This window comes from Rhopalosiphum padi, chromosome 1 (assembly GCF_020882245.1).
Source record: "Rhopalosiphum padi isolate XX-2018 chromosome 1, ASM2088224v1, whole genome shotgun sequence".
NCBI classification, from domain to species: domain Eukaryota; kingdom Metazoa; phylum Arthropoda; class Insecta; order Hemiptera; family Aphididae; genus Rhopalosiphum; species Rhopalosiphum padi.
Genome location: NC_083597.1, coordinates 44,273,999 through 44,296,472, shown reverse-complemented (window position 1 = coordinate 44,296,472; position 22,474 = coordinate 44,273,999). Strand labels below are relative to the sequence as shown.

At 24.4% G+C, this 22,474-nt stretch overlaps 1 protein-coding gene across 2 annotated transcripts; it reads left to right on the top strand.

Annotated features, from left to right (window-relative positions):
- Positions 1 to 1,978: 1,978 nt before the first annotated feature.
- On the top strand, positions 1,979 to 21,511 carry LOC132931875 (ras-specific guanine nucleotide-releasing factor RalGPS1-like). 2 transcript variants are annotated; one of them, XM_060997939.1, is made up of 14 exons: positions 1,981 to 2,317; positions 2,508 to 2,739; positions 8,775 to 8,878; positions 13,885 to 14,054; positions 14,396 to 14,675; positions 14,738 to 14,901; positions 14,962 to 15,104; positions 15,184 to 15,415; positions 15,487 to 15,669; positions 15,868 to 15,942; positions 17,659 to 17,778; positions 17,852 to 18,010; positions 18,067 to 18,179; positions 18,249 to 21,511. In XM_060997939.1, exons 3-14 carry the CDS (start codon positions 8,804 to 8,806, stop codon positions 18,377 to 18,379), a joined length of 1,845 nt encoding a protein of 614 aa, XP_060853922.1. In that variant the 5' UTR covers positions 1,981 to 2,317; positions 2,508 to 2,739; positions 8,775 to 8,803; the 3' UTR covers positions 18,380 to 21,511. The 2 variants fall into 2 exon arrangements, with proteins under 2 accessions (XP_060853923.1, XP_060853922.1); XM_060997940.1 differs by lacking the exon at positions 15,868 to 15,942 and having other exon boundaries at positions 1,979 to 2,317.
- The last annotated feature ends 963 nt before the right edge of the window (positions 21,512 to 22,474 follow it).

Here is a 22,474-nt window from a genome sequence, read left to right as displayed (position 1 = left end):
TATTTTCATCGATTTTAGTAACAAAATTGTTGTCATTGCTTATAAACCGTTTTATTCATAGTCACTATATAGAATGGCTGTAGAAGTTTTAGCAACCTAATTATTTTTAATTTTTTTCAAAGTCATTGTTATACTTTTTATTAATGGATTCTAACTGCAGGATATACTGCTTCGACCTGCATTTCTGAACATGCTCCTAAAAAATAATAACACTATTAACACTAATTATTTTAAATTTTTGGGGCCTTGAGCCCTGAACGGTATAAGCTATAGCCTAAACCCGACATTTATGAAAAATGATTTATTAAAATATTCACAATGTGCAAAATTAAAAAAAATAATTAATAATTTATTAATAACCATGTATCAGAAATATACGAGGAAGGTACTTAATCACCAGAAATTCACATTGTGTAGGGTATTCATTGACTTAAATTTTTGAGTTCTATATAACTATATAAGCATAGCTAGCTAGGCCACTCCAAAAAAGTTACATCAAGGTTTAAGATTTTTGTTATACAATAATGATGAAAATATACTCATGCGTATATTCACTATAGATACTTAAATTATAATTAAATCGAATAAGGAACTCAGCAGAATTTTGTACTGTAAAAATAGAACGGGCTCATTAAAAAAATGCTTATCATTAAATTTATTTTTATTTTTCTTTTATTGTTACAATCTTAGAGTTCAGACTGCAGTTAAAAAAAATTGAAAGTGTCTAAAAACTTATTAGCTACCTATCTAGGTACCTATATATTATATAATATATATTATGATCAACGAAGATACTTATATATTCTTATAGTTTATACTTTATAGTGTATTTAACGTATTTATGTACCTATATTATTTAATAGAATTGATAAAGCAAATAGCAATTACATTGATACCTTATTTTTTTTTCTGTTTTTAATAATTTATAATTTTGTCAAATTAGTATAATTAGCCATTAGGTACCACATTCTTTAATGAGCGACGGCTGAATGCTATACGATTGATAATATCAAATGCAAACCTGAGTACATAGTACATACCTACTTTAGTATTTTGTAATAAAAATAAATAGTTAATGCATTCGGTCTTGCAGAAGCCAATAATTGAGTTTCTGTAACAATACAACCCACGAGGCCACGATGTACATACAATTTTAAAGCAACTAACTAGATTATACTCAAGTTTGAGTTCAAATATTCAACTACGTTTTTGTAAACAAATTATTGACTTGGAATAATATAAGGTATCATATTGTGCTGCAATGTGGACGGTTGTATTAAAATTACAAAATTTTCAAACAACAAAAACAATTTGATTATTGATTTGCTAATATATTTTGTTTTTTTTTATTATGAAAATTATAAATAATATATTAACTACAATTTGCATAATAAGTACAGAGCGAGTACCTAATATATGTTTTAAGAGAGCTGTAATTTTATTTATGTAATAGCTTAGTATCTTTCCCCCTATTTTCCAGGACGCCAATGAACATAAATAAAATTATAAATTCAGATAAATGTTATTCGAACGCGGCAATGTAAATTAAAAAAATAAAAACGTATATTATTCGATTTAAAAAAAAGTGGTTTTGCTGTGAATCTTCGCTATTATGAATGCTGTTGCTGTACATATACATTGCAACATCGGTAAGATATTATAATAATATGATGTTTGATAATATTATATATTATATTATAAACGACGTAGATATGTACAAGGTATAGCATAATAATAATAATAAAAAAATAACGAAATGTTATGTTTTGTGGAGCGCGACCTACAGCAGCAGCTGCTGTTTTGCCGGCTTGGCAAATTTTTCTTATTCACCATGTTATTATTATTATTATTGTACATAACGATGGCTCCGACAGCCGGTCGGTCGAGTCGACAGTGTTCCGATTGCGCGGTGGAGGGCGTGTTTTGCGCGTTTTACTGCTCGCACAACGACTAAAAACTGATTACGCATTTACGCGACGGACGGCCGAGTGATAACGATCAGACCGATCAGTAGGCGAGCAGCGCGCTAGTGTGTGTCGCCCGTCGTGCGCGCTCGAAACTATTTATTATTATTATTATTATTATTATTATTATCACTGTTGTGTTTATCATATTATTATTTAATAATAATAATAATAACATTTTTTAACATTATAATAAATTATAATAATAACGTTATATTGTACACAACGACGTCGACAACCACCGGTGACGTTCAGTGCAGCAGTGTCCAGACCAGTGTAATATCACTGGTCCATGGTCCAGTACGCCACAAAACGACAACATACGTCTACCCCGGACCCGTTGGCCACCACAGGTAGATAGTGCGACCTAGTCCGGACGTCCGGAACCGTTTTATTATTTCATAGTTAACGTACGATTTTTTTTCGTCCGACCGATTTGTGTATGCGTTCTTTTGGCGCCCGTTACGCGGTTTTCGATAGATCTAACTCCGCGACGCCTTGGCACGAGCCCTTAAGTCATTGTTATTGTATTAATTTCCTCAGGATCGATCGCGTCTCGTCGCTTTTCAATTCTCCCCTGCGAGAAATACGTCCGTCCGACCGGCAGTCGACCATAACGAAGAGATTTAACCGCTTCGACCAATTAAAAACGAGTACTACAGCAGAACACACCTGTCATCTCAGCTTTCCTTTTGTCCACAACACCGTTCACCGCTCTTCCCAACGACTACCCTCGATACAACCCCGCTCAGGGATTTCGTTCTTAATCAACCGCGTAAGTAATTTATTTTCTTGTTTTATATTACCAGTAGTTACCAGATTTTCTTATTTATATATTATATATTTGTATGTATTGTGTAGTGTGGATAAAAAGTATCCTTCCCATATGCTCACTATACATTCCATTGCCTATCAAACACTGAAACACATCATAGATTATAACCATCTACTTACCTATTTTTTTCTGTTTTAAGTAGATGAAAACAGGGAAACTGCTTTTGCAATGCTCCCCCATAATCATCTGCTTTATGCTGAGATTTATGTAAGGTTATGTGAGGACTTACCTATTATTTACTGACTATTTATTTACTTAATTTGAATGTTTCTGATTACTGAGCATTTAATTTTATGGGTTTTACAAATATTGGACTAGATAACAAAACAAAACCAAGTTATAAACAATATAAACTAATCTAACTTATACCATATTAGGTATTTATGTTAGTGTTATGTTTTGTAACTATTTATTTAGATGCAATTGTTCATTACCTGCTATCTAGTATAATATTATTTTAGAATGTAATGTATAATTTGTAGCTTTTGTTATACTAATACATAGTTAATTTTAATTCATGAGTTATATTTTATGGTTATACGTATACACACACATAAAACTAGAATTTAAGTGTTAATTTTATTTTTTGTAAACAGAAATAATACCCATTATAAAGCATACCCAACTACATAATATTAGATATACCCATATTTTATAGAATTTTTGTATTAATAAACCATCTAGGTAAACATTTATTATTTAATTAAAGTTCTTCATTAATTACACTTTATCTTAGAATGATTGAATATATTTTTATGTTGTTTTGTCTTTTAATAATTATTTCTAGTACCTAGGTCTGTCAATTTATTATAGGCTATTAAGTACTACCAGAATTACTACCTAATACAATTTAGCTATCAATTATTTATATCTTCAAACTTCAATATTATGCTTCATATTAAATGTCTTTTCATATTTTCATATTTTGTCTTAAAATGTATGCACTGAGGTGGTATCTATTTTCCACATCTTACATTAATAAATATAATATTGCGATTTTCCAAAATATTGTGAATAAAATTTTTAATATAAATTATATTTTAGTATAGTTTGTATATTTTTATGCTCAGCTTAATTAATAATTTATCATATTGGTTAAATCTAATTAATACTTTTTATGTTTAAAAATTTAAATATGAGACTGATATATTTATATTTTAAAGATAGAATTATTTATAAGTAGGTTTATTTAAAGTAACTATAGTTTTAATATACCTACAAACTACTTATTACCTTTCTTAGGTAAGTTATTTATCTTCTTATCTATAATAGAGTATTATCAATTTAACAAATTTAATAATTAGAACTAAAAAAAAAATTCTAATCAGTTGGATCAATGCTGGATTGAATGAAAAATTGATAAATAAAATAAAATTGAATCAATCAATCACGGGCCACTAAATCATGTTTCAGGGACCATCAACTCATTATTGATTCATTAAAATATATTAGTGAATATACGCGTGAATATATGAGACATGAGTTTTATGTTTAAATGTTTTACTATTGTTCTAGGCATTTATGAATAAAAAGTAAATAAAGTATAAAATAGAAAAATACAATTAATCTTTTAAGCAACAATAAACTATATAACTTGCGCTATAGACATTTGAGGTTAATATAAATTGTGACTAATGTGAATTTTTTTTAAAACATTAGTATAGACATTATTTAAAATATATATATATTTATATATAGCCAATATACTACGGGGTTAATACTAACACTAAGTATCAACCTAACCTAATTCAAATTATTTAATACAAACTAATAATCGAACTAATAATAATAACTAATAACTAATAACTATTATAAAATAATATAGTACATTTTTTTCAACATATTTTGTATAATTATCATATTGATAATTCTGTTGTTTTTTTTCCATAACTAAAATAATGTAAACTTATGTTATTTGTAACATATTTGTTATTTTTATGTATCTTGAGCATAAGCCCATTATTTTGTTAATGAATAAATAAATATTCAATCTAAGGATACCTTCATGTTTTAAACGTATATGCCATGAATTTTAGAAACTAAATTGTATACCACAAATTTTATAAAGTTTAAGTTAATGACCAGCTGAACTGTTTTGATATTACAATTTAAACTCATATCAAATACTCTTATAATAATATAAGAAGTAGAAGAAATGTTAGAAATTGATTTTTTGACATTTTATTTAATATTTTTAGTTGTACTTACTAGTTAATGTAGGTAATCTATATTATAACACGTACTTTTATTGTCATTTAATATCCACATTGATTTTAAAATACATTTGAAAAATTGGCTTGCCATTTTGTTTTCATTTAATTTAATTTTAATATTAAATAAAATAACCAATAGATTATTATTAAAAATAAATAATTTATGTATAACATAAAGCAAAGGCACAAATGTATTAAAAAATTCACATTTCACTTGCAACTATTTAGGTTTAACATTTTTCAAAAGTTTAAAAATTAGTTGGTACTAATAACTATTCAATTCTTTTATTTTCTGTCAGTATCGTTTTATTTGGTGGCGACGGGTGCTAACAGCAGTACCTAAATACAACTGGTATATATAAAAAAATTTTGTTCCATTTGGTTTTATTTCAATATAGCCTATATAATTTTTATAATTTTTATTATAATAGTAATATAATCTAAACATTTTTCAAAAATTTAATCATGACAAAAAATAATAAAATATTATTTAAGTGTTTAAAAAATAGAGTAGTCACGGTCTACCAGCAAGATATGTATGCATGTACTGTATGTATGTCATATTATAAATTATTTTGTAATATAAAATTTAAAATTTCTGATTTAAATAGATTCATTTATTAAAAATGAACACTTAGGTGTTTAATGATAAATGTAATACATAATATTATTATCTTCTATTGTTCATAAGGTAAGCTTGAATAAAATAATTTATTCAATATTTTATTACTATTATATTATTTTCATTTTGTTAAAATTTGATATATATAATATTTGTAAAACAAAAAAAAATACTTAACTATAAGTATACTATTGTATTACATCATAAAATTAATTAATATAATATTATTATTTTTAACTTTGTTTTAAACTACATATATTTGTCATGTTATGCTAATATGTTATCTTGTTATTTTAATTTACTTAAAAGTTTATATATGTAAATTAAAATTACAAGGATTTTGTTACAATGAGGATATGAAATAAATTATCATATTATTCTATATTTATTACAATTTAATTTAATCACTCAGATAAGTATACAAATAAATGTATTATATTATTATGCAAGTGTTTGCATATTAAGTAAAAACGCAAGTCGCAAAATATATATGTAAAATATTGCTTATAATTTATTAAGCACATAGAAAATTACGATCATTGTTTTAATTTATATTTATCTATTGATTATTGGATAAAAATACAATATCATCATGTTCAATTTTTAAGAACATATATTTATAGTTGTATTATAAGAATCGATTATATAGTTGTATCATATCGCATCGTATTTGTTGCAAATCGTTTATAGATCAAATAACAGTATAGAACTATAAACCGTAGACACCAGAAAGGAAATGATTGCTATAGAGGGTTATTGACCGTGCGTGAATGAAGAACTATTTATGAATTTGACATTACTGTTTTATCTATAAGTAGAAGATAGCCCAAGTATTTTTGTCAATAATATGTACAATTAGTGAACTGCAAAGACGAGTTCTGAAAAAGCCTATAGATAGAAATAATTAATAAAATAAAATAAATTAAAAATTTTAATATTAAATCCTAATGCATGTTAGGTGGTTGGCCTTGGGATGTATCTATGTGCTAATATATTTACATTTTATAGCCGTATAAGATACATTTTTGTGAAAAATTAGTACCTATATGTTATAATTGTTATAATGTATTAAATTGTATTTCAGAATGGAATCACGGGGTAAAAATTTAACTTTTTACTCTATTTTTATAAAATAAACTTAAATAAATTCGATTTAAAGTTTACAATATCGTATTATTACTTACAGTATACTAAATTAAATCTGAGAAAAATTTGAACCGTTTTTACATTTAACTATCTAACAAAAATAATTAATTAAAAAATTTGGTAATAAGTTGAATTTTAAAATTTTGTGTTATTTCGGCTTTTTTTTTGTACTTGGAACGCTGGAACATTTTTATTGTGTACGATGTTTTGACAACAAATTGGGGAAAACTAGAAAAGTCTATTATTACTAGTAGTCGATGTAATACAATTATTGAAAGTTATTTATAACAAATAGGTTTAGTTAGACAAAATAATTTAATTGGCTGGATTCCAAACGAGATTAGGTACATGGAAATTATTATCTATTAGTTTATAGTTATAACTTTGTTAAGAAATTAAAATCTTTTTTTTTTAATGGAATCTGAGTTCATTAACTAGAAAAAAAAACTATGTTGTTATTTACATATTATAATATTCACTATACAGCAGTTTCATATGATATTATTTTTGACAACATGGACATAGGCGACGGTTGAATAAATTCAACCAATGCTGGATGACCGGATGCAGTTCGTTCATTATCTAATTTGTTTTGACTTAAATTATACAAATAATAATAAAAGTTATTATAAAAATAATCTAATATGTAATAAATAAAATATTAAGTATCAAATAATTTTTTTCTTTTTGGTAAATTCAATTTTTACGAGTTTTTGTGACAATGCATAATGCATTAATAAATACATTAAAATATATAGTAAGATACTAAGATATTATCATATTTATCATATTCGAATGTATTGTATAACATCAAATTTTACGTGCGAAATAAACCATTTTACTGTTATTTTTATTATTAAAGCATTATAACTGCTCATAACTAGCGTTCAAATGAAAATGTGAAAATCTTCAAATCTGCGTATAAGTTAATTCACTGTAATAATAATGTAGATTAGGAATATACAAAGTAATAATAATTATTATTTTTAATAGTTAAAATATATTTAATTTCATTATTTATTTTTGTATTCCACTGAAAAAATATTATTTGAATAATATTTTAGTTTAGATGGATAGACGTAAATTACATCGTATATCACATGCCCGTTTGTTCAATTTATTTTAATAGAAACAATAATTGTAATATATATATATATATATATACTTCCTTTACGTTCTCGTGTCAATAAAAAAAACTGTCCAGCTTCTAGTTAGATAACTGAAGGTTAAAATAACCTACATGAAATTTTCGACTACTTCTTTTTCATGAATAACAATTCATATTATAATTGTAACTTATATGCAATGTAGTCGTTCAACCTTTGGCACTCCTATTCATACTTCATTATGATGTATTGATGTGTATTATTAATATACAATATTTAGTATAAAGTATTTTTTTTTAACATTACATCGTTTCAGTTTCCTGTTACCATTATACGGTGTTTACCATGTTTTTGTATATTATCTAAGGTGTTTACACTTTCCTTTATAGTTTATACTATAAGTGATTATATTTTGATTGTAACACTTTCCCCCTAAAATATACCTATAAACTAAATAAACTAAATAACTTGTTTGCGTTCATGAACCAATTATATAAAAAACTGAAATGTTTAATCGAATATTTTATCTCATAACAAACATAATTTTTCCAAATACAAATATATTCAATCAATCATTCTCTTGGTAGTTTTAGAATTTATATTATACAATATGGTATTATATTGAAAAAACCTCTGTGCAAACAATCCCCTTATAATAATTTTGTTCAAAATAATTTAATAAATAATATTTGTAAAACATCGTTTCATTTTTCTTTCAGATAACAAGATTCATAATCTTACTTATTATTTTTATTTGCAATTTTGAGTATTTTATAGCAATATTTGTAAATTATAAATAATTGAAGTATATGTTTGCTTTATAGTTATTTTCAATTTAAATAAATGTATTTATATTTTTAAATTGAAATAATTTGTTTTTGTTTACAGACTGTTTGTATAATGAATATTAGTTATCTATGGCAAAGATGAGGTATGCAGATATGCCCAGAGATGTTTCTATTGACAATTTCCCTTCGCTTAACGTGTCTGAGGTAACGCTTTCACAAATTTAATATAATATATTATTATTAACGCACTTAATATTATAAGTTTCGTGGTTTTTAATATTTTTTAAGTTGTATCTATTGTGTTTGTACACTGCATAATTAATATTAGGATGTAAATACACTTAAATATATATATATAAAAAAAAAAAAACAAAAAAAAAATAGGTAAATCGAGAAGAAAAATATAACAATTAAAGCGCATAATTTTTATACTTAGATTATTTTTTGAAATTGTCTTGTCAATAAGTAGAGATTTATATTCAATTGTTTAATGTAAGCATAAAACATTCAAGGTTATAAAGGATTTTACAAAATTAAAAAAAAAACCAAGTATGTACTAAGAATATTTCCATTTGTTAATTATTACTGCTGTATAGCTTTTAAAATAATGTGTAAATTATAATATAGTTATTTAGTTATTACTTATTAGTTTATTACCCAAATACACTATATTATATAAAAAAAAAATAATACCCTTAAAACTTAATGCATTTACATATTTGAAAGAAATGAGTAATAAACATAAAATCTAGTTTGAAACAAAATTTTTTTATATAATTTAAAGGTTCTCTTTCCAAATTATTTTATATATTTAGTTATTTCTAAACAACTCATATTATTATTTTATTGCTATATAATGAGCGACTGCTAATCGCATATAAGCATTTGACGAAGACAAGATTCATTTAGAGGTCTTTAGCAACATTACAGATTTGCAGTCTAGTGGAATCAAACATAATGTTATTTGTTATTTTTGACCGATACGGCATATTATATGATAAAATGTGGGAAATTGCTTGTTGCGATGTGCAATTATGCATATTTATATAATTATGTTATAGCAGTAATTTGATACATTTTGGTAGAGATAGTAATATACTTAAATAATTGGTTTTAGATATCCTTATTTAAAAGATTCTATACATATACTTTTTGAATTACAAATTAGAGAAATCCGTTTCAGTATTGTTACTACTACTAATAATAATACAATGTTTTCAAGATAATAATTATTGTAGTAAGATTATACAGTCGGTACCTAAATATTGTTTATGTCTATTATTTACAATATGTATTAGTAAATATATGAATGACAGATACTGCAAACATGGTTATAATATTGTGCAGTACTTACTAGCGAAAGTTTATTGTATCTTGTGCAATTTATCATTATTAAAGAATAACATTATGAACATTAAAATGTAAATCAACATTAGTTTACACAATTACAAATTATACTTATGTTATTATGTTTTTATTGAATTCAATGGTTGGTCATTGCCTTAAATCCATTTTAACGTTTTATAGACTGACAAACGATTAATAATAATATATTAATAATTTATTATCGGCGAGCGTTACGGAGATTTAGACTTCGGTAATCTGTGTCATAAAATAATAAAATGTATAGTTTTTATTTTATGTCTGAGTATTCAAAATTATTTTCTAAAAAAAGTCAATTGTTTAAATATTATGATGTTTTTTAAGCGTGAAGTAATGCATATTTTTTGTCGTGTCAGCAGTATTCATAATTTATAGTTTCACTCGGCTTATAAAAACCAGTTAATAAGAGAAAAATACCCTCGGTCATAATAATATTATATATTTATATTTTTCTTCCGTTGTTTTATGTATATATATTGTTATTCACTGGCTTGGTTGTCCCCCTTCTCCATTTATATGATGTATTGTACAAAAATGATTTTCAATTTAATATAATAATACATAATACCTATAATAGAGCTCGTATTCATAATTTTGAATTAATATATTATATATAAACGATTACCTAAATATTGGATTGGAAAAAGGTCAAAATTAAATTTTTTTAATTTTTAACTAAAGTTAGATATCAGATTTTGAAACACAATTTTGCTATGCAATTTAATTAGCGTAATGTGATGCATGAAGACTTATTTTTTTTTCAAATAAAAATAACATTTATTGAAAATAATTATAGGTATGTAGAAGATGATTTTTTTTGGAAACGTCGATGGACATGTTTCTATAATCTATATATATTAATCAAAATTCGAACTATTATAGTTTCTGATTTATTAATAATTGAATAAAGATATTGGATTATTGTCCATGAATCCATGATATTATAAAGTTTTTATATTTGAGAATATGGAAGCTATAATATAATGATTGAAAATATAGTAATTCAAAATTTATTTATTATATTTTTATAATTTATAAAATTTATTCAAACAAACAGTATTAGACTAAAATATCTATGTTACTCTCTAAAATAATCTCTTTCAAATTGTATTGCAATATTTTCAAAAAGCTCGCTTGATTAACAGTAAAAAAAATAAATAATTCAAGTAAAAAAAATGGTTTTTATTTAAAAAATAAAATAATAAGTTAAGTTTGTCTTGTTACTGTATAAATAAAATATAGTAGGTACTTATTGATTAATATGTTTTCGCCACTCGGAGATTGTTCATTGTAGTATTGTACTATGATATTTTTTATATACCATTACATAGCTTTCAATGTTTCAATTAATGGTAATTACTAATTAGTAATAATAATAAATTGTTAATAACTAATATTTCATAATAACATTTACAAAAATAAGACAGTTTTGTAAAGATCCTTAAATGTCACACATTTTACACATTTTATAATAATAGTTTATTTGTTTCAACGATAATATTTTTATTATAAAAATGTATAGCTAATATAAAATATTGGTGAATATTATTTTTTAAAATTAATGTTTAATAATATTTTAAAATAAGCTAATAATGTTTTTAAGATAAATATATGCACTTTGCTTCTCTAAATAACACGTATTATACGTACGACACACCTATTGTAGCTACAATAAACGACAAGCCAACAACATGATAAAAATAAATAAAATAAAATTTCAAATATTATAAGTATTTACCCTTATTTCATAAATATATCATATACTGGACTAATCTACGTGTATAATTTATATAATTATATAATATACAGAAAAATTTCGATCATGAATATCGAAATTAACATTAACGTAGTAAGGTCTTCTGATAATGCCGGTAATTAACACGGATTGACGACGGGCGATTTATTTATTTTTCGTATGGCGTCTATGAGCAACATCAGACTGGGCGATAATTAACAAATATAGAAATCCATGTATTTAAAAATATGGTTTTTAAATATACTTAAAAGTTCAAATAAAATATATTCCAAATAATCAGAATTTTAATGAATACGTTATATAAAATGTTGTTATTCTTGTATAAGGTTATCTTTATAAAATAACGTATATAAAATGGTACATAAATTAAATAGTAAAGCTTTACTCGAGTCAATACTCAATAATAAAATAACGCAGAACGCGTGTATATAAAACATAAAATCATAGGATTAATATACATTTATACATATATTATAATCCGACAATAGTAGGGACCTAGTATAGTAATGTATAGTGTTAATAAATGCATTTATAAATGTACACAACCTTGACATTGGATGGGTGCAGTACTGCATGAATGACGTGACAATTGAAATGTTAAGTCATGATTTTCAAATTTAGTGCTTGAAACGAATATTGAAATTTTTATAATCAGTAAATATAAAAAGTATAGTCTTTTTTATAAGTTAACAGTTTGGTGATGGATGCTAGAATATTTTAAAGCTATAATCTAGAACCTTTACGTCACAGGCAAGCGCCAAAATAATATTCGTTTGTGTTGAGTAAGTGGTTGAATTTAGTACATTTTTATATTTATAACAGTGACGTAGTCAGGATTTTTCTTCGGGGAGAGGAGGAGAGAAAGGCTGATCAATTTTTGTTGTGATTTTCACAGACTATTCAAAATTTTCTAGATATTTTGGGGAGGGGGAGGGCTGCAACTCACCCCCTCAGCCTCCCCCCGGGCAACGCCACTGATTTATAATATAACAAAAACTTAATTAACAAAAACCACTATTACTCTATAAAAACATAGTAATCATTTTTCTATTATTTCGTGGTGGGAGTAATAAACCCCTGGTTTGTGTCTGGTCACTGGTTAAGTTGTAAAACGTTTAGTGTTTACACATTTTATCTGACTTAAAATAATAAGTAGCAAAATACTATTAATTATAACTTATAACTTATAAGACATTTAGACATAACATTCAAAGTTTACGAAAATATTACGTTCATTTTGGATTCTATATTATTACAAAAATAGATTTTTTCGCATTATTTTCTCGATAATCTATGATTTCTGGTTGTATAGCTTATTTTTAAAACTAGAGTAGTTGAGTACCTTCTACCTACATGCATAGTTTATTGCTGATTTGATTACTACGAACAATTCACGGATAATCTGTATTATCTTTGTTTCCAGAATGTTATAATACATAGGAATGTGGCCATTAAAATATATCAGTGTCGTAAAATAATTATGGATTTATCTTTTGTTAATTATTACTTATTAGTTATTACCATTAAACTTCATAATAATCGGTCTAATTTACTAACATATATTATGTCATCATGTTCTAGCTAGGCTTATGGAATTAATGTAAAAAACAATAATTTTTTTTTCATTTTAAATTATTTTTGTTAAAAGTAGATTAACGTGTTCTCTGTTTGATAATTAATCAAACTGCAGAAGAATCTATCTAATATTGACCTTACACTGAATTTAATTTGTGTTGTTATTATTAGGTACCTAAGCTATAACAGTTTATTATAATAATAAGATAATAAATAGTTTAAGTTATATGGCCAATATGTACCCATATTATACATACCCAGTTTTATTATCGTTAATTGATATGAAATATGTTAACTATGCCTAATATAATAATTTTATTGTTCAGTATTCTAATTTCTCTCGTATTGAACAGTTTTATCATCAATAATTTAAATATATTTTTGTAACTGTATTAGAAAAAAATTGTGGTTTATTAATTATATTATTTTTACAAACTGCACCAAATATTTTTTATACATTTTTATAAAAATTCTAAAAATGTTGTGTTGTATACAGAAAGTAAAGTCAAAGGCATACGATGATGATGATAAATTAGAACACTTAGTTTCCAACACAGAGTATAGAAAATTAACCACATACAACTCTTTGAAAAAACATCCATCAAATTTCTCAACTCCGTCGTGTGAACAAAGGCATAGAAGACGTCTTTCAGAAACATTAACATGGTGAGTAGACATAATTGTTTGTAGATATAAAATGAGTAAAAACTAATACTTTTATATTTTTAACAACTACTGTTTATTATAATTATATAGGGTATAAATGATTATGATTTAAGAAAATAATATAATTTATTGTTGTTATTATTTATTACTATTACTTATTCTTATAAAATATAGTATATTTATAATATGTTTAATTATTATAATAGATTTATACCTTACTTATTTAAAATATATCATTTTACCTTTATGTTTCAGTAAATTAAAGTTATTAGTACACGGACGCTGAACATTTATTTTATGTACTATAAATTACTAACATGTTTTTTATTTATTTTTTATAGTGGTTTAGCAAGACAATGTAAAACTCACAGTCTTCCTTGTAACATGACATTAAAACATCCTTATAGTGTTTCGCCGGTTGATGAAAAAGATGTTGATAAGACTAAAGGTGTTTTGTCTCCTGGTATACTTCCAGAAGATTGGGCTGCCCAACTCACATTATTAGATTTAAGTATATTCAGTCAAATATCTCCAGAAGAGTTGTCTTCGTGTTCTTGGAACAAAAAGCAAAAATTAGAAGTTGCGCCAAATGTAGTAGCATTTACTAGGCAATTCAACCATGTAAGTAAAAAATTGAATAATTAAACATTTTGGATTGAATTTTAAAATATGATACATTTCAGGTATCATTTTGGGTTGTTCAAGAAATATTGAAAGGCACCACTCCAAAACTGCGTGCTGATCTCATCACTCAGTTTATAAAGATCTCCAAAAAATTATATGACCTTAATAATTTCCATTCATTATTTGCTGTTATTTCCTCCCTTCAAAGTGCTTCAGTTTATAGGTGAGTTTTTAATTCATAAAATGATTGAATTTCAATTTACAAATGTATATTGTTGATTAGGCTATCTAAATCATGGAACAATGTGTCAAAGAAAGATCGGCAATCATTTGATAAATTAGCCAATGTTTTCTCAGAATGTAATAATTGGAGGAATCTTCGGGATCATCTAGAAACCTTACGTTTACCATGCATACCTTATTTAGGTAAAAAATAAAATAATAATATAATATGTATGGTATATTTTATGTATTTATTTTTCTAAAAATATTTATATACATTCAGGTGTATTTTTGACTGATTTGGTGTATGTTGATATGGCACATCCTCATAAAAGTAGTGGCTTATTAGAATCCGAAGCAAGGCGACTGAAAATGAATAACATTCTAAGAGTAATATCACATATGCAGCAGAGTCGATATGATCATTTGATTCGGTTTTCTAGAATAAATGATTATTTAAACTCAATTAGATATATTGAAGAACTGCATAAGTTTGTTCAAGATGATCAATATAAGTATGCATCACAGTGTACTAATTATGTTTTAATTATTTTTAATTTTTCTACTTCATGTATGTTGTATTTAGATTATCATTAAAGTTAGAACCTTTATCCTGCCAAACAGAAAACTCTAGAGGTTCCAAGGAATCTGTCAATCAAGTGTTGTTAGATTCATTGAGTTTATCACCAGCAAAATCAACAGACTTAATGCGAATAAGAAAATTTTCTTTATGCAAGCAGCAGCAGCAGCAGAAAACAAATTGTTCAAAGTAAGCATACTATATAGGTTACATATCTATTAAGGTATAATATACTTAAATCTTACTTCTTTATATTTTTGGCCTCTAAATATGGGATTAAATATTATTATCAACACTCAATTATAAGTTAAAATTAAGTCCATTATCCATATTATGTTGTCAATGACTATTCTAGTCATTTTAAAAATAAATTTATTTTTTAACCAGATATCGCAGTGCAAGTTTACCGCGTAGTTTTCTTAAAAAACCTGTGAATCAATCTGCAGTGTGTAATAATAATAGGTAAGCAGATAGGTTTTGGAGTGTTGATTTTTTGCACATATTTTTTGTTTGACTTATCACAATTTTTAATTCTTGCTTTTATTTATTTTTGCTTTTGGCTGAAAAAGATAATTAATGTGCTTTAAACATATTTTATTTTTGGTGTGGTTGTGTACTTTTTTTTATAAAACTAAAAATTATCACATATTTAGTTATTCTTAATAAAATAATATTTTTAATTGAGTAGATTTTCTTTCTCTCTCTCTCTCTTTTTTTTTTTTTTTAACAAATATTACTATTTTTGTATGTTTAAATAATATTATAATTTTGTAGTGGATGTTTATTAGTTTCTGTTTGTGTATAATTAGAAATAGTGTAACAACTTTAATTTAGTCGAGTCTCTCTTAAATAATTGTAGATTATTAAACTATTGATTGGTGTGAGTTAAATAGTCAAATAGCTATATGTTACAATGTATGTTATTGACACTAATACATTAATTCATAGTATACATATGTCAATAAACTTAATGTATGGTATCAAATATTAAATAATGTATGACTATTCAATTTACACTCTATGAAGTATTTAGTATTTAATTTTTTTGTTTAGGAAGAAAATTATAATTATTCTGTTTTTATTGAAGACCGTGTTCTGTAAACATTTATATTATGTATTTACAATTTTTTTGAAACTCATTTTATCAATCTTAACACAATATTATTATTTCTAATCGAATAAAAAGATGTATAAATTCAATTAGTTTTCAATGTTCATGTTTAGTGTTTAATATAAAGGTTAAATTGAATTTAAAATGTTTAATTATGAATTTATTATACAATATTTAACATTCTATTAGAACATATTATATATACAGTCATATTTTATATTTCATTGGTGCAATATTGCCAATTGATAAGAAAAACATTATTTTACTATATTATAAATATATTACTTTTTCATTTCTATATTAATAAGAATTGTTAATCATAATAGAATATTGTCATTAGCAATGTGCAAATTAATTTCCTACATGGCATTAGTAAAAAAAATAAATAAATTAAACGCCAATTGCCCATTCTGTATATTAACCATTATATTTGTATAAGCATAAAATATAATTTTAATATATATCTTATGTGTAAAGTGTTAATTTATTATCAAATATTTTTCAATGTACATTTTTGAGTTAAGTACAAGAGACTGTTAGAAAATTAATAAGACAAATATTCACTTACTTTAAACTCCTAGGTTATTGTTATTTTGTTTTTATAGTAATATGTACATTGTACATATTTATGATTATTATTAGTATAACATCAATAATAGTAATATTACTTAATTATTTTATATTTTTGATGCTATTAGTATTTTTAACTGTTTTAAGTTTTTTAAGAATTAATATATAAACCTTTAATATGTTAATTGTTTAATACTAATATTAAAAAAAGAACTATTAAGCGTTATGCTAGAAAGTGAATATAATAAATGCTACTTTATAAATATTTAACTTTTAATTACTAATAATTTATTAGTAATAAGTTATTTATATAACTATATATTAAGTCACTTTTATTGAAGCTTATGAATTTATTACTTAATAACCACTTTATTAATACATTTTTTTCCTTCAGTAAACATTCTATAGTATAAGATATTTTTATTATCTTAAAATCCTAATTAAGTACTGACTCAATGTATTTACTTTCATAATTTCTAAATATAAACTTTTTTTAGCTTGATCCATAAATCTGATGAAGGAATATTGTCAACTGTAAACTCAAGGAATTTACTTGATGACTCGCTCATTGAAGAGAATACATTAGATCTGTCTAACTTAAATCTATCACCCTCTCAGTAAGTACCATACATTTTTGTGATAATGAATAAAATGTTTATCTGAAATAAATTTAAATTTATGTTTTAATAGAACATTGAAAGGAGCCCATAAAATAAGTTTAGAAAGTTGTTTAAGGCGTAAAGTGGTTTTGAAAAATGGACGAAAACCAGCTGTGACAACTTGGCAGCGTTATTGGATACAACTATGGGCATCGGTATTAATTTATTATTCACCCAAGTCATTTAAAGGGTAAGTGTATGATTACAAAATATCAATATGTATGTTTAATATTTTCTATTGTACAGTTGTAATAGAAATGACTTTAAACGAGAGCCATGCAAACTTTGTCCGTTAAAAGGATGTACTATTAGTCTTGGTGATAATCCAGATACATTTTTAATCAAGCATCCTGATCAAAGTAAATATTTCAACTTTATTTGTATTTTCAAGTAATATTTTTGACTGATTAAATGTAATATTGTTTTAGGAAATACTTATAAGTTTCGAGCTGAGAGTGACAATACAGCTTTACAGTGGTATAGAAGATTGTACCATGCAGCACAGTCAGTACACCAACCCGACACTAAATTACCCGATAACCTTATAAGTTTCGACTGATTAGTTTTTAAATTTCATGTGAGTTTTTTACTTAAAAATAGAAAAAAAAACAACTTAAAAATCAGATTATTTTATGAACACAACCTTTGAGGTTAATATAATACATTATAATATAAATAATATCTATATAAAAGTTAAATTGTACTAAAAGTGATAATCGTTACCAAAGATGATTTTTAGATAGAATAATATAAATATAAATATAAAATATTAAGATTAAGTTAGGTTAGTGTAAGTGGTTTAATATAGATTGAAATTGCAATAAATTAAAAAAATGACACAATATTTTAAAACACATATCAGATGTTTTAAAATTAAAGACTTATCTTTTTTGAAAAACATACAATACATTTCTATATGAAGTATGAAGTATATAATATTTTTTACATTTTTTGCCTCTTGCCTAAAAATAAAATTATAAAATTTCTTGCCATATAATTAATTGTGTTGGGATTTTAACATACTTAATTGAGTTAATTTACCTGATTGATTTTAATTGTTTACAACTTCAAATGTATGTTTATCAACATTTTATATTTTAATTGCTTAGTATCTTTATTATCTTATATTATATTTAACTTTAGTATGATGTTTTTTACTTTTTGTTACTCTTCTTAAGTCTGACTTTGTTTTTATTTAAATAATTAGCTTGAATAATATTTTATTTCATATTTCAGTTTATTCTATTCAGTTATTTCTGATTGCAATTGCTTCTTGTGAAAAAATAATTATTATCTTTAATCTAATTATATAATAATAAAATATGACTTATATATTTCAGTTAACAAAATACATAATTATTCTATCATAAATTATTTAAAATTTGTGTTTAAACCCTGCTACTTGTTCTCCTACAAGATTATAAACAATCTGAGTTTAGCAGACACCTATCAAAAAATTTGAATAACATATCTCTGAATCATAAAATTATTAAGTTTGCTCTGACTAATGTTATTAATCTATTAATTGTTTAAAATTATTTTATTTTTTACACTGGCTGTTGTTTATATTATTACATATGTATTTAGTTAAGATTAAATATTATCCACAAATGCTTAAATTAAGTTGTGAAATGCACACACAAATAGTCCTAAAATAAAATAAAAATGGCCAAAGCCTAAGTTCCTTATACTAAAATATTTAGATAGTTATTATGAACTAAAATCATTTATAAATTATTTTTTTAGAAATTTAATTGAAAAAAAGGATGTTTTGTTAATATATTTTCTCAAGCTAACTTTATTTTTGTTTTGCCAAAAAAATAATTAAGTAGAAAATGTGTTCTTTGATATCATAAAACATACCTGTATTATTATTTTTAAAACATATTTGAAAATAATTAAATGAAAATAGCAGTTTCGTAAAATATTAATTGATCATTTTTCATTATAAATAATCAATTATAATGGCATTTATGGAGTAGGTTGTGAACAGACCTTAAATATTTAAACAGTTGAGACATTTGGGTATTATATAAAACATTTCCGAATAACCATGAATTTTTTTTTAAGTATTATATTTTTGTACGCTCTTGTTCTACTCATTTAATTGAATTTTTGAGTATTATTTTTCACGAAATTAATAAGTTTATCTATCATCTGGTAATATTTCCCATTATTTATTAATTCATGATTCATATTTGCCTAAGTAAAAATACCTTTGCCAAAATTGTAAATTATTTTTACTCAAAAATGATAACATTTTGTGTTTAAAAAGTGTCTGTTTTTAAATAAAAATTATTTTTCACTGTCATAGATCTATAATTAGCCAATATAGTTTAAGATCTCTAATAGCACGTAAGTTGTGATTAAATCAATAATAATAAAATAAAAACATTAATAATATGAGTGATACTTAATGAGTTTCATAGATTAATAAGATTTATTAATAGGTATCATAATAAATTATACAATGTGCTAATATTTTGGTTTTCTACATAACTTGAGTTAAATTTTATTTGTTGTAACCAATTATATTAGCGATTTTGTTTTTTTCTGTTTTAAATAGATTCAGATTTTGTTGTGTTCATTTTTAATTTAACTGTTTTATTGTTATCATTATAATATAGCATATTTTTAAGAAGGTTAATTTACGATAATATTATGATTTTATTTCTCAACCAGGAGTTTAATTGTAGGTAATAATTATTGTACCATATTAACAAAATCTGATTATTTTTAAAGTATTAATTTTTTGAAGACAAGACAACATTGTCGTCAAAAGACATATAATGTGTATACTTATGTTATGGTTAGCGGTTTTATATTGTTGTGCTAAATGCTTAAGTTGTATAGATTTATAAATCTGAGCATGTATTAGACCAAATGTTTAGTCTTTTACATAGTGTTGAAATAGTAATTTTCTTGTGGACTTATGATATTATACATTTACCAAAATCGATCTCAATTTAAAGAATACAATGATGTCTTTAAACAAAATAATTTTAAAATATTGTAATGTTTTTAAAGTAAATGCAAATAAACAAGTTTAATTTCAAAAATCTATTTACCAAGTAAAATATATATAAATAATATATTCACAATTGGTTTAAAGTAATAAATTGGAGAGAAAAAATTGTTCTCATTACCTAATTTAGTCCATTTTAGAATTATTATCTATCTGTTGACTTGTAAAATGGATAACAAATGTATACTTAAAACATCCTTTTTCTGCCAGCGTTTAATTGAAATTACTATTATTGTTGTCAAACATGCCTGATGCTTTGTTCATGCTTTTATTCCAAAACAATTAGTGATGAGTTATAAATTATAATAGGCATGTAATTGGTGCCACTGTGTTTGTTTTGTTAAATCGTTGTGTTTCAAATCGGATATAAACTGTTGATTATTATTGTTTAGTAATATGATAATACAATATGATATATGTAGAGATACCTATATATGTTTATTTATTGATGTTCGAAAATGTTAATATTTACCTATTCTGATGGCCTATGATTACTATTTTATATATTATTTAGTTGTGTACTTGTGTATAAGTGTATAACACATATTTTATTTTATTCTTTTAGATGTATAAAAGCAATAATTAAACGCTTAAGATTATTTATTTGTACAATACTTATGTATATTGTCCACACACATGTCAAAATAATAAAACGTCCTATATAATTGTTTGTCTATGTTTTGTATTATAATTAAATTTATTTCCAGGACATTTGCTGTTATACTGGCTAAATTGTATATACTGTCACATTAAAAATGTGAAATTTGGTCTAAATCAAAATAGTTAACATTTCATATTGGAAGAGTAAATTTTCATCTTGTCATACTTTAGTGAAACGACCAACAATAGACATTTATGGTTGAAACTATTTAAAATGATTTTGTCGTTTCAATGTACAGTGATTAAAATATATGATAATGTATTGATTGGTGATTACTAAGTATAGAATAGAAAGATTTAAAAACTGTAGACAAGCAAAAGCAAAAAAAAAAAAATGTTTATTCTTTTGGTGTTTGGTCTACCGTCTAAATGTAAGTAGCACAAAAGAGATATTTAAACTTACTTAATAAAACATATGTTATAAAAGTGTAATAAAAAATTAATGTTATTTAAAAATCTATGTTATAAATTTGATTATGATTTGACAGAAATTGATTTGAAATAAATTACCTAGGGGCTATAATAACACATTAGTTAAATTTTAAATGAATAAATTTTAAACTAGTAAAGAGTAAGTATGTATCTATTTTGTATGTTTAAGTATTACATTTTGAATCATAAACCGTCACAATTTGGAATTGTGCGTTGAAAAGGTGGATAGGTCTAAGATCTGTACTGTCTTATCACAGAATGGATAATATCATCATATCATATGTAAAACTAGCTCACAATTTTTGAAACTCATACAATATATTTTATAATAAGCGCTAGTACTCGTACACTCAAGGTGTTGCCAAATATTATGATAATGGTACGTCCATCGGGCATGAACTATGACTATCCGCGCTGATCAACAATAATAATGAGGCCGTGGCCAATTTATGGACCTCAAGTCCAGGAGAAGAGGATCAGAGTCTTACAATTCATTAAGGTATTAATCATAAAGGCATTCAGGGATGTTATATAGGT